Source organism: Scatophagus argus, chromosome 11 (genome assembly GCF_020382885.2).
Source record: "Scatophagus argus isolate fScaArg1 chromosome 11, fScaArg1.pri, whole genome shotgun sequence".
Lineage (NCBI taxonomy): Eukaryota > Metazoa > Chordata > Actinopteri > Scatophagidae > Scatophagus > Scatophagus argus.
In genome coordinates this window covers 20,184,909-20,198,543 of record NC_058503.1, presented here as the reverse complement: position 1 = coordinate 20,198,543, position 13,635 = coordinate 20,184,909, and the positions used below count along the sequence as shown (strand labels likewise).

General features: G+C 43.1%; 1 protein-coding gene across 5 annotated transcripts; it reads right to left on the bottom strand.

Annotated features, from left to right (window-relative positions):
* Positions 1 to 1,123: 1,123 nt before the first annotated feature.
* Positions 1,124 to 13,094, bottom strand: LOC124067339 (protein FAM171B-like). Of its 5 annotated transcripts, none has more exons than XM_046404624.1 (13): positions 12,551 to 13,094; positions 8,558 to 8,791; positions 7,956 to 8,048; positions 7,631 to 7,810; positions 7,185 to 7,355; positions 6,670 to 6,786; positions 6,416 to 6,539; positions 3,528 to 5,513; positions 2,663 to 2,699; positions 2,206 to 2,359; positions 1,944 to 2,075; positions 1,743 to 1,774; positions 1,124 to 1,324 (listed from the first exon to the last, which is right to left on the bottom strand). In XM_046404624.1, the coding sequence occupies exons 1-8, from the start codon at positions 12,723 to 12,725 to the stop codon at positions 4,574 to 4,576; spliced, it is 2,034 nt and encodes a 677-aa protein (XP_046260580.1). In that variant the 5' UTR covers positions 12,726 to 13,094; the 3' UTR covers positions 1,124 to 1,324; positions 1,743 to 1,774; positions 1,944 to 2,075; positions 2,206 to 2,359; positions 2,663 to 2,699; positions 3,528 to 4,573. The 5 variants fall into 5 exon arrangements, with proteins under 5 accessions (XP_046260580.1, XP_046260578.1, XP_046260582.1 ...); XM_046404622.1 differs by having other exon boundaries at positions 2,231 to 2,359; XM_046404626.1 differs by having other exon boundaries at positions 2,231 to 2,359; positions 7,631 to 7,789; positions 12,551 to 13,089.
* Between the last annotated feature and the right edge of the window lie 541 nt (positions 13,095 to 13,635).

Sequence of the window (13,635 nt, the reverse complement as noted above, 5' to 3'; positions counted from 1 at the left end):
ACAAGCAACAGCAACAGACTAAATAAAAATGATTAAAAACACTTATTATCATGTGATTCTTACAGTTTCCCCAACAAATACTGCACATTTGGGTGCTTTTGCCTCAAAAGAGGTAAGATCCATAAAAATGCAAGAGAAACATGTGGTAATGAGGCAAACACACAGTTCACACGAGGTGTGTGAGTGTGTTTGTCATTCACTGTCCTCCATGGGCCAGCACTAATCCTGCTACCGTTTTATGATCCACCAAGTGCGTCAGACTGTTTCCATTCCAAGTGGATCCTCCAGCCACCAAGCCTCTGCACTCTTACTCCACACATCCAGAGCTCCTTGGTTCAAAGCCAGGTCCTCGAGGCCTCCTTCCAGGGTGGAGAGGAGGAGATCCAAGTCCGAGTAGTCACATTCACTTTGTCAGTATATCTTTATGTGCTGGATGTAGCAGCATAAGACAGAAGCAGATGGATGTTATACAGCAATGAATGTCCATCCATTGACAATACAATTAACTGAATGGGTTAAACCCTGCGCACTTGATCTCATGTCATTTAAAGATTAAGCTCCAATTAAATCAAATATACCCGTTATACACTTTAACACTGGACAAGACAAGGCAGCACAATGGGTGCATAGGTTTAAGAGCTGATTGTATCAGACTAATTGATTCATGTTAGTAGTGGCATGCTTAAACCCTTGGATGAAAGTGTGTGTGTGTATTTTGGGGTTGAACTGTGAGTGTTGTTATCATTCATGTTTCTGTTGTAGACTTGGCATTTAAAAGCCTGTTAAGTAAAAATTCTTAGCTCTATTGTGGTTTCTACCCCAGTGGTCATCACATTGCATCTTATATAGAATCATAAATTCATTATGATTAAATTAATTCAAAGACAAAACTGTGCAGTTCTGACCTCTAGTGGCACCAAAGATAATGTGCAGCAGCCTGCTTACTTAACACGCACTAAAGCCCAGTCATGGAGCAGGAGCTATTAAGAACTGATCAGTTTGACATGAAGCGACAAAGTAGGTGAAGCTTTGAGTCTGCAGTTTTACTGAAACAATATCCAATTTCCATAATAACCCACAGTTGTAAAGGTCTTTGTGTAGCTCTAAAAAAAAAGGAGGAGAATTTTAAAATATATTATTTAATATTTTGATACAAAAATTGTACAAAATAACATTCACATACAAAATGCAGTGCTTGCATGCTTGATTACTTTGCTGCTTTTTTGACATGCACACACTGCAGAATGAAGGAGTGGTCTGCCATCAGGTAGCTGATGAGTTGTGGCTTGTGCTCAGTGATCATTTTCACAGCAGGGTCGGTTTCCTGTAAAAGAAAGCAGCGTATGTTTTTTTTTAAGTGAATAATTATTAGTTTTGGTCATTTGGTTTTGGGAAATTTATATTTTTGTTACTCTGGGACAAAGTCTTTTTATGTTTCAGTGTGCAGTCTGAGGTGTGCGTGTGGGGCGTTCCATTTTTAAAGTCTAAATCCACAATACTGAAACCAGCTGTGTGGCAGCAGGTGTGTCCATCACAGGACGTGCCAAAGAGCCAAATGATTCCTTCAGAGAAAGGTCAACAAATGGAGGAGATCTGTTTATTTTTCTTCTGATCTCAGTGGTCAGCTTAACCTTGACAATGCATTCCAAAAACCAGATAAATTTATTGATATGCTTCTTACTGAGTGAGAGTCTGTACCACTATTGTGTGTGTGTGTGTGTGTGTGTGTGTGTGCACTGTACCTGAGAGAAACAAAGTGTCTCATCTGCTGTCCCTGTGAGGAAGGCAGTGTTAGGATTTACTTAATTTCCCCTCTTTGCCTCCTTTTATTATTATATATTTTGACTTAGAAATGACAGACTGATAGAAATCACATGCACACACACACACACACACACTGACAGTACAAATATCAAACCAGTAAGAACTTTGCAAAATGTCACCTGCGTGTACTCGTGGTGTTTTCACAGACACCGTCAGATTAATATCACCGTCAAAAGTGGAATCGGATATTTTGTCGGCACATATCACACCACCACCAAGTGCAGTGAAATGTGCTTGTCCACTGACGTTCCCTGAACCAGTAAGGAAAACAAAACAGTTTAAATGCACATCAGACGTCGTCTTGAAAATGCACAAAGCAACTCTGAGCAGCTCCACTCTTTACTGAAGCATTGCAACTTTTAGAACCTTTTAATGTCATACTCGAGGAAATGACATGAACGCTCACCGGATGGACGGGTGCCTGGAGCGCTCACTGTTTCAATCTGGATGGAGAGGGACTTTGTTTTTGTGTTTTTTATTTCTCTGGCGACAACAACGCTGTCATCATCAGCGACCACGGCTCGAGTGGGCGACCCTGTAAATATTGATGACAGTCATCATAACTCTGGGGGCACAGCCCTTCAGAAAATCTTATTACAAGCTGTAAAGAAAGAGAAAGTCTCAACAGTAATTTAACCCAAATACGTGTCGAGGATCGCTTCCAGTAAACAGAACAGATGGGCTGCGCTTTCCTTCAGCGTTCAGCTCTGACAGATATCTCCTCCATTTTTCAAAAGCACTCTCATCTTGTCTACAGCACAGCTTCGCTTCTGTGCCTCTAGGAATTCATTCATACATAAAATATCCGCACACTGAGTAAGGATGTAATCAGGGTCACCTGAAGGAAGTTTGCCTGCCATCAGTTCGCCTCTGATCTGCAATGAGACAGAAAATGCTGCTTAAAAAAATGAAAGGCCTTGACAGAGCCAAAACATCATTACATTTAATATCCCTATTTATTCTAGGATTGAACACAAATGTGTTTTATACAGTTACTGCATATAGCACAATAAAAGGTCTCATCTTAACCAGCGTAATCTTACTGAACGTGGCAGCACAAAGAGATTTTCTTGGTAGTGTCTGTAGATCTTCTGCAACCAAAGCTTCAGAAAGCTACCATAAGGCTGAAAATATTTCATATAACATGCTGCTAGTACAAAAGACATCTTATGCTTCTACATTTAGCAGTGCGCTGTCTGTTTTTCCAAAGAAGAAAATAATCAGCTTTCTTGATTGATTGCAAAGGTTCAGATCAAGTCCTGCCAGGTGAGCAGTGGAACAACTCTGCCACCTGCTGTTGGAACTTTAGACCTGCACTGAATAGTAATCTGACACCACGGAGTGTTTGCCACAAACCAGATGTGCCTGCGCCGTTTGTGCACAAGAGCAGGCATTCTATTCAAACTGTTTAGCTTTGTCACAAATACAGATGTGGAATAAACCAGCTGTTACCGCCTAAACAGCTCCGAGACACTCATTTAAGGCGGGAGACATCAAACGGGGTCCCACAGGGATGTTTCGACCTAAAATGATCTTTAAGGGAGCGTTTAGACGTTTAACGTTAACGTTTGGAGGACTACGTAGAGTAAAATGACGCATGTCTTTAAACGAATGCGAGCAGAAATGTTCACCGCCAGGAGACAAAGACGAGTCCAACATCTGGAGACCCTCGCTGTGGCACACTGATGGTGGACGTACTCTACCTTTACTCGCTGGAACTCGCTGGACTGAACTGCAGCCTAACCAAAAAATCCTTCTCCGAATATGAGTGGAAAAATGAAAAAGTTTTCGGTAAACAAACAGCAAAAAGTTGCGACTTCTTCGGTGTTTTCCTCTCGTCAGTTGATCTCACAGGGTCATAAAGCAGCACTTCCTTCCTCGTCCCTCCAACCCGCGCAGCACGGAGGCCGAAGTTAATCATCCAACAGAGCGGATGTTAAATAATCCTGTTTAAACCTACAAGCTCACCACATAATATAAATCATAAACAACACTCGTCTTATATACAGAATATTTTTATTGGCAATGTGTGAATGGAAAATAATTGCAGGGGTGTTTTTACCAATAGCTTCCCTGATTCCCCGTTTCCTGTTTGGGCACCCTGGGTATGAATGAAACCATTTCTCACAGTCGTCACACTGGGCCCGTTGAAGTGGAAAAGATCCATTTATATATGGTCATTATGTTAGTATTAGTCGTCAGTTACATGATTGTGTCGGTGGGCTTTTCTCTCAGCTGTACTCATGTCTACTTGTTATGTCCATATCACAGTTCCACATTGTAACAGCTGCTTCACAACACCCAGTCTGTAATGGGAGGGGCAGATGATAAGTTCAAGTTAAAACATGAACTGACATTCCTGTGGTCGCTCGCATGTTGACTGATGATGAACAAGTCGTCAACGTAGTTCCATGTGGCACTACATGCAGTAAAAATACTTATCACAAGGGTCAGTTGTAATTAAAATAGAACGTATTGATTCACGTAATGACAATAAACGAGAAAAGTTGCACGAACAAATATGCACCAGTGAAGTTGTTAGAGTCCCAAACTTTCAGTCGTGTCCACTAGCCGTCTGTTAATTAATCACGAGGGAATGAAGATCGTCTGGAATCAGATGGGAGAAATGGGCCCAACTTGGATTGGCACTTTAATCCGTAAAGCCGTAAAGTAAATGAGTTACTTGTTATAGATGGAAGTGATGCTGTTGGCTCACAGACTTGAGGTGTGGAGGTGTCACACCGGGTTTTCACTGTGGAGATGCATATTTGGTGCTGGATGTGCTTTTCACAAAAGTAGCATTGCGCTCCAGCGTTACAACCCGCCGTCCAGACGTCTGGCTCAGTTCGCTCATATCCACTCCTGAATCTAAGCTGGTTTCTCGACTGTCGACCGGCCTTCGTCTCCTCTGCTGCTCGGACACAGCATAGTGGATCTCAGCTGCAGGTTTGCCCTCCAGAGAGACAAACCAGGCCCGAGGAGGCTGCGGTGAGGGGATTTTAGAAAGTTCTGCCAAGGCATGCACAGAGTGTCTGCTGCCCCCAATCTTATTTAATGTTCCTGGGACTGAAACTGACTCTGGGAGGCTGAAATGACCTTTGGATGTACTGGTGGATGTTGAGCCCTCTAAAACCTGGTCCTCAGTTTCTGCTGTCTGGTTCTGGATGGCAGAAGGACCTTTTGGCACAGTCTGGGTGAAGCTGTCTTTACTCTGTGGCTCAGCGGCAGTGCAGTTTGCAGCCCCTGAACGGGGAAGAGTGGCCGACTTGCTCCTCTGAGGCTGCTCTGGCTGCTCCTCCAAACGGAAGAATGCTGGAGCGTGAAGGATGGCAACAGGCTGGTTGTAGAAAAACAAGTTCTCTGTGAGAGAAGCTGGACCTCTGATCTGCTCTGTCAGTTTATGCAAACAAGTCAGATCATTCAGGTCTGCATTAAGCTCCAGTTCATTACACTCCATTGTGATGGCCACAGCATTGGGGTTGGCTATGACATTGTCATTGTGTGCAGAAATAACAGAGGCATTGTGCACATTATTCCCCCTTTCTGTGAGTAATTGGTCCTGTTCATGCTGTGGATGAGAGGAGCCCCCTGAAGAGACTTCAAACATTTCACTGTCGCATGTGGAGGTGGTTTGGTCTTTTCTCATCAGTGGTAGGAACTTCTTTGTTTCAGTTTCACTGAGCGAATGTCTGGAGACAAATTGAGAGAAAAATTGCCTCAAACAGTGCCAAGCTAATGAGACTGGGCAGGACAGTTCATTCTTTTGCATAAAAACTCACCCTGCGTTTTGATTCTTTGTTCTTCTAACTTAAAATTAATTACTTGGAACAACAACCTTCACTTACACTCGTATACAGAATATTCTTACACTAAAAGTTAAATATAGATTTTGAGATACACTTCATAAACAAAAGTTTTGGTATGGTGTTCTTTTTCAGGTGTTGGGCTCGGCCCCTGACTTCCAGTGAAGGGAAATCTTAATGCTTCAGCATACCAAGACATTTTGGACAATGCTATGCTTCCAACTTTGTGGCAACAGTTTGTTGAAGGCCCTTTTCTATTACAGCATGACTGTGTCCCAGTGCACAAAGCAAAGCTCCATAAAGACATGGTTGGATGAGTTTGGTGTGGAAGAACTTGACTGGCCCACACAGAGTCCTGACCTCAACCCCATCCAACACCTTTGGGATGAACTGGAACGGAGATTGTGAGCCAGGCCTTTTGGTCCAACATCAGTGTGTGACCTCACAAATGCTCTACTGCATGAATGGGCACAAATTCCCACAGAAACACTCCAACATGTTGTGGAAAGCCTTCACAGAAGAGTGGAAGCTGTTAGAGCTGCAAAGCTGTCTGTGTGTTTAGAATGAGATATCATGAAAGTCCCTGTTGGTGTAAAGGTCAGGTGTCCCAATACTTTTGTCTATATAGTGTATGTCTAATTTGCCCTCTGATTTGAACTGGGAGGACATTTTGAGATTGCTACAAAAACCGGAAAATGCACTTTAGATAGAAGATATTCACAATAATCATTAACGTCCACACAACTTTCAGTACATGTGGAGAAGTTTGAGAAGAAAGCGTCTGTTACCTGCGATTAAACAACAACCCAACCAGGAGACAGACGATAACAACAAGCATTCCTCCAAGGATAACCATCAGGAAAGATGAATGGTGCAGGATGAAGTCAATGGGGACGCCAAGTCCGAAGAAACCTAAAGCATTCAGATTGGAAAAAGAAAAAGTCTCACTTCCAGAAAAGGTTTACAACAACCTTCACAAAAGTGTTGATGGTAACAAACACTGCAGTTTATTTACAGCTACACCTTTAGGCTAAGCACTTGCCTCTGGGGGGTGACAGAGGCGCTGCTATCCAGTAACCAAGGTGAGGCGCTGTGAACGTCCACGTGAGTCTTCCTTCTGATGACAGCACCGTCCCAAGTCCTTTCCTCATCCACCCACCTGCAGCGTGTAAACACATCAGCGCTGTCTGTATGAAATTTTCTAAATTTCACCACCACAATCCTGTCAGATCTTAAAATATATGTACTTCTCTCCTTCCAAAGACAGTCTAGGTTAATGAGAGGGATCCTTATATTAATGACTGTATGAAAATTAATTAGCCTAATCCATCTGCCATATCAAAGTCTGACACTTTGTGCTTTTTGACCGTTTTGTAGACCTAATCAGACCCAAAACTTGGCTTTAAGAATTGGTATGATTGTACTTTTTGTTCTGTCACTAACACAGAAACCCACATTTCCAAGTAGTGGTTGTGAAATCATCCTCCGCTTTACTGACTCTTCAAAACTTTTTTTTTTTGTTAGCGTCTGCACGAATGCATGATGACTTCTACTCACCAGTGGTCTGGTTAAAGAACCAAGCTGGAACAACATTTGAAGTCTGAAGTCCACAGCTGTCAGGGATGCTGAGGCTGATCTGTATGGGTCCCTTCACATGTAACTCCGTGTCTCCTGAGAAAAGCTGCACGCTGACAGCCGCCACCGGATTCAACTCCCTGCTGACGAATCCTTGAAACGCAGACAAAGTAATGCTTAGGAGAATGTGAGGAGCGGACTAATTCATTTGATCTTCTTCTCGGATTAAACTGTCTTCAGTTAAGTGTTGATACATAAACACCAAAGCTAAAAGTTTCCAGTTTAACACAAAATGACACAGTCCTGTTTTGTTCTACATTATATGACCACTAGATGACACTATAGGGAAAAAAATCTTACACAGTGGGTTTTCCACTTCCTCCAATTGTGTGTGATTTGAATCGTGTCACTGCCACACGCACATCTACCTGATTTACTGCTCATGACGCCCACAGTGTTCGGAGGGCTGTCCTCCTCTGACGGCAGCTTGGGAATAGTCAGGAAGGCTTTAACAGAGGTGACGTTACTGCTGTCGGTGAGGTTCAGCAGGCTCTTGGGAAACTGGACAAGAGGCCGTGACGAAGCATCTACAAGTGAACGAAATAAAACTAAAACGTGATAAATAAGTGTGTATATATATTCTTTTGTGCAGTTATCTTTGGATAACATATCTGTACTGATAATCAAAAGAGAGAGCACGAGCAAGGTAGAAAGAGAAAATAAAATGTGTGTCTCTAACAATAAATACAGTACCAGATGTTTTGCCAGTGATCAGGACTGAATCCTCAAAGAGCCAGATGTTCCCCTGATTCACACCAAGCAGGGACATGGTCACAGATGAAAATACTGTAGCAACAATAAGAGTAGATGGAAGATGCAGAATTAGTATGGAGTACTTCACTGTTTCTCCACCAGATGGCAGTGTGACTGTGTTACATCAAGTCAAGTCTTAAATGTCAGACAGAAGCAAGAAATGGAACAAGTACTTTAAGATTCATTATTCAGTTCTATATTGTCATTATGTTTGTAAAGCACACACCCCAGATGTGGGTTGTAACATGATCTCAAACGGTTTTGCTTGGGTCTAATTAGGTGTCAAATGCTGCGGTGCCGGAGCAGAGTCGTCCTGTGGTTGCACTTCTGCACGACGTCATTGGAGCAATATTTTAATTTGTATAGCACTTTTCATGGTCTGTTCTTCAAGTGTGGCTACAGAGTTCTGCACAAGCTTAACTCCAGGTGTGAGGAAATAAAAGACACTGCCTTTCGAATTGTTATCAGTTTGATAAAATTATGAGTGGTGATTCAGCTGAACAATGTCCACGTTAATCACATACGCACATTAAATGTCTTACTTGGCATCCTGTCGGTTTTACAAGGCAGCAGTGAGTTAACATAGCCATCCTTGCTGGCTACAATTGTGATCGCCGTCCCATTTTGGTAAGGTACATGAAGCAAAACACCACCGTCCTCCCCAGTAAGAGCAGTGTTGGTCTTGGTGTAGTTGACGTAGACCTCCACCACCGCCTGTCTCAGCTGCTCACGACTCAGAATGTCGTTGACTTGGACCTTTAGGTCAAAGCCAGAACCTGGATAAAAAAACATTAAATGTTTTGGAGAAACCAAACAACAATTTACAGATGAGCATTGAAGTTCATAAAAGTTCAGGCTCAAACATAATCCATGTGATCGATATGGTCAAAAGAACATCCCTGACAGACTTTTATTGAACTGAAGGAAGCATTTGTTGCATTGCATTTGTTGACTGAGTTGCATTAAAAGGTACTTTAAAGTGTTCCCCTTATTTTATCCACTCCTTTAATGCAGAATGACCACGTTTGATTTAACAGAGTGGAGGTGGCTACTTTTCCAATTAGCCTGCACGGGACATTATTGACAACAAAACAGGAAAAGTAATTTGCAGAGTCCCTTGAGGACTTTGACCTTGAGCAGACATTAAAGAGCTAGGCACAAATACAAATGGCAAAACTGGCCAATTTGTTCAGCAAAGCATGCATTCAGGACTACGTTATGCTAAATCAGCATGCAGTACTCTACATATTTCCAATCATGTGATTCTTATGAGGGAGCGCTAATCACTGTGTGTTTTCAGGTAGCTCCAACTGAATCACAATCAGGGCTCGCTGATGAATTAGCCACATTCACTCTGGTTCAGTTCAGTTCATGTCCACAATACGATTTGCAGGTATCGTGCTGCATAATAATGTTATGCGGTAATACATCACTTGTTTCCCACATGAATAAATGCTGGTCAGTGCAGATAAGGACACGATACACAAAGAATCAACACTGCATGAATCAATCAAATGACAATGTGGAATGTGAGAGGGAAAAGCACATCCACTCGGCTCAGTGGAGCATTTTAGCATCCTCAGCTAATTATGTTACCAACACAGCTTTACAGTGGGGTTCGGTTTAAATATCTGCCTCAGTTCAAAACCTGTTTTAAAGCCACAGCAGCTACGCTCTGATAAAACAAACTGCATTCTATACCCGTCCAGTGCCAAACAACATGTTGGCGGACGACGTGGAGCATTGAGCCTGATATTTCCATCAGCAGCTGGTGGAGACCAAAGCAGAGTGGAGAAAGAAACTGAAGTCAGTGTTTGTCTCATATTTGTCTGGAGCCCAGAAACATGACTCCAAATGAATGCTAATGCTGGACATGCAAATAAGCAAGTGCGTGCTAATATGTTCACCATAACAACTTTATAAGCTCATAATATGTCAGTGCTGTGTTTACAGCCGTGTATAATAAGACCATTAATTACTGAAGAAAAAAAAACAGATTATTTGCACAGATTGGGTGTAAAAATCTGAGCCCAGGAGCCCCTTAACAATGAGTGATGAAGCCACTGAACAATGCTTCACCACTATGAGAGCACTGTGTGCAGCTGAAGGTCTGCACTTCACCCACTGCCCTGCTATAAATATTCTCTACTGAACTGTGCTGTTGCAGTCTGAAAGTGAGTTTTGGGAGCCATAAATCTCAGCTCCTGGCTCATCATCACCTCCATGCTTACAGTATAGAATGGTTACTTTGTGCCAGGAGGCCATGAAAAGGTCCTTATTGCTCTTTTTTATTACTAACTAAACGCTGCAATATCTCACTCACCGGCCATAATGCTGTAAGCATCTTTCTCTAATGGTGACAATTGAATGCTAACAGTAGCAGCAGTTGAATTTGCTGCTGATCTGATTGCTTGTAATCCTGCTGCTAAAAGATCTGCCAAAGCCTTCACTTAAACTCATAAAGCCAGGCCTTATACCACCAGTTTTCACAATATTTTAGCAACTGCCAAAACCAGATCACCCCATATCATCATTGCCCTGAACAATTCCCTTTGATCAGGAGAAGACAAATGCCTGGAGCGGCCAGGAGGGCCTGCACTTTCAGCCACAATATCAAACAAACATCCGCATTTGGCAGCATTAGTGTCAACCCGCTGGGACACACACAGTGCAGATGGACACAGGGATGCTTGTTTTGGGAGAGGCAGCCTCCGCTTTATGTGTGTTCTGCTTTCGTGGCCAAACATAACAGAAGGGGGGGGGTCACTACATCTGAAGTGGAGGTGTTTTTGTGCCAGATTACTATAATCTCTCCATTTGGCGAACTGAAACACGCCACAAAGAGGTTTATGAAGTGGATTGAAATGGGCCGTCTGAGGCAGAAGAGAAATAGATCCCATGCTGTGTGTGTGTGAATACTGTTATTATCAGGCACAGGACAGCTCTGGTGTCTGATGAAACGACTGCACTTGAGCTGAAGAGCACAAGTGTGAACTTTATCGAGCACATTTATACCACTGGGAGGACATATATCCACTGCTTAAATGTTACGTTAAAAAGCCACTTCCTCCAGACACGATGACAGTAAATATTAGCCATAAGTATTGAAAACACCGTATGTTGTTTAAAAACTTTTAAATGCCAACACATCAAAAGTGTTATCATTTCACCGTAGACTAAAATCAAAATCAAGATCCACAGGGAGGAGCACGGACACGCCGGTCAGCAAACACAAACAGATGGTCCGACAGGGACTTAACTCTGGTGACCCCCTCCACCACCACCACCTCCACCCGTCCCACAAACATGCTCATTCGTGTGTTGGAGTTAGGCCATACATTCCTGTGATGGAGGAAAACACAAGTGATCCTTTGATATGTGGGCCAACTCGACCTGAAGCATGAGTCACCAATAACAAGCTGAAGTGAGACTGAGACAAGATGCTTAGGGTGGAGCTGGGTTAGAGGGAGGAGGCATGGACACCTAATATGTCCAAACAACCACCAGTCCTGTTGTCTAAGAATAATAATAATAATCCTAATCTGAGATTAATTCTTAGAATCTGTTGCTGTGCCTGTAATAAAGAGACAACAATGAAGATGTTAATCTCAGGGGAGGGGGAGAATGACCATCAAGCTCAGGAGAGGAGGTGCTTTTTGTACATTTGTATTTCTAAGTTTACTCTGGGGACAGGAAGGCTAAGAGGAGGAGGAGGAGGAGGAGGGCCAGCAGGGGGGTGGAGGGGGCTGAGGCTACACCATGCTTGTGTGCCCTTCCAAGCATTTCAGCCCAGCAACCCAGACTGGAGGATCATGTGATGATGGTTTGGTACTCCTACAGCAGCATGAATTAGTCATGAAGCAGTTGATAAGTGAGCAGGGCGACAAATCCCTCTTTCAGCCAGTCTGCTGTGCTGTAAACAAGGAGGCTGTCGTGACGTGTGTGTGTGTGTGTGTGTGTGTGTGAAAGAAAGAGAGCATATAATTAAAACAACCAGCAGGACACAAACTGAAGAGGTTTAAAAGAAGATTGAGCGTGCGGTAATGCAAAGGCCTGACCGGTATGATGTCCAGGGCCCTCTGACCTTCTGTCACAGCACATTTTCAACACGCTCATTTAAACTGACATCCCTTTTTTTTACTTTAAACGACATTTTACTCGTGCATTGCTGAAATGTCGTCAGTGATGCACATACAGACTGATAAATTGCACTGAAACAGGGACAGATGGAGGGACTGTTGCTCATGAGGCCACCACAGCCCCCGCACTCATTACTCATAAACACATCAGCTGATCTGCGAACAAATCCTGATACAGATGGTCCAGGCCGACTAAAGGAGGACATCTATAATCTATTACAAAAAGACCGCCGATACTGTTGTAAAAACAAGGTCAAAATCCCAACATTAATCCCTCTTCTCCGGCTATAATGTAAATTATTTTCAGAGCACAACATATCAAACTCGCAAACTGTGACACGTTTGAGGTTCCTCCACAGTTTAACGGCCCTGTGATGCGCTGAAGCCTGCACAAACCTGACAAGGGACCGAGCACTTGTTGGTTCTCAAAGGGCCCTTGTTTCATGTGATCCCGGTCTGAAAAGTTCCCGTCGTTGATATGCAGAAAGTGTCCCGTCTGATTGGGCTCCCCGCTCGCCCTTCCGTTCCTCCAGAGCATCAGCGCGCACAGCAGACAGACGAACGGACCCATGACTCCCGGAACAGAGAAGGAAACTGATAGTCGGTGTCACTTTTTACTCGTCACGGGTGCAGTTTTCATCCAGCGACAACTTAACGGCCGCGCACAGAGACGCGCTCCCGGCTGCCATCCTGCTGCTGCTCCGCCGTCGGCTGCCACTCCGCAAACTGCGCAGGAAACTCCTCCCCTTTGAGCCTCTCATCCATCCGTCTGTCTGTCTATCTAACATAAAAATACAAATGCATACTTGTGGAGAGAAGGTTTGTAAAAACAGTCTGTTGCTCACCAGTGATTTTACTGCCATTACTGGCAAAATGCATTAAAAGTGTAATTTAAAAAAAGTTCTCATTATGAAGAACGATCCCTTTCGTAGTGTTATAGGATTATGATTGCTGATGCATTTAATGACCCTTTTTATGAAATGGATTTTTAATTATTTTCTATTCTATTTCTTTCTTTAATTTTTGATTGGACCGGGCGTGTTTATTCTGTTTTCTGATAACTGTGTGGAAACTTATTCGACTTTCTTATTTATTTATTTTTTATTATTTGAAAAGTTGTTGGTGTGGTTCTTCTTCCATCTCAGAACAATCCCTCATTTTTTGATGCTGTCTGGAGTGAACACGCTTAAAGCAGTTAACTGGATGGTGTGTGTGTGTGTGTGTGTGTGTGTGCTGCATCAACAGGTTTCTGCCAGCAGATGGTGATGCTGCAATGTAAGTTCACCAACAGAATGAGCCGCTAATGATCCCATCAGTTTGTTCACATGAGTGATTATTGAGAAGAACGCATTTAACTGCAGTCTGCCTTGTACGTGAGCCTCTACTTGTATGACTGGTGGTGGTAGTAGTGAATGAAGTAGTGGTGGTATCAGCAGTACTTGTAATAATGTTAGTGTCTTTATTTAGTGCTTGCTTATACT

Coding starts and splice junctions, on each gene's coding strand:
- LOC124067339 (XM_046404624.1), bottom strand. CDS start 12,725: ATGGGTCCGTTCGTCTGTCTGCTGTGCGCGCTGATGCTCTGGAGGAAC. Junction 8,792..12,550: donor AGTGCTCGGTCCCTTGTCAG/GTTTGTGCAGGC, acceptor TTTTTTATCCAG/GTTCTGGCTTTGACCTAAAG. Junction 7,356..7,630: donor CGTCATGAGCAGTAAATCAG/GTAGATGTGCGT, acceptor CTGCGTTTCAAG/GATTCGTCAGCAGGGAGTTG.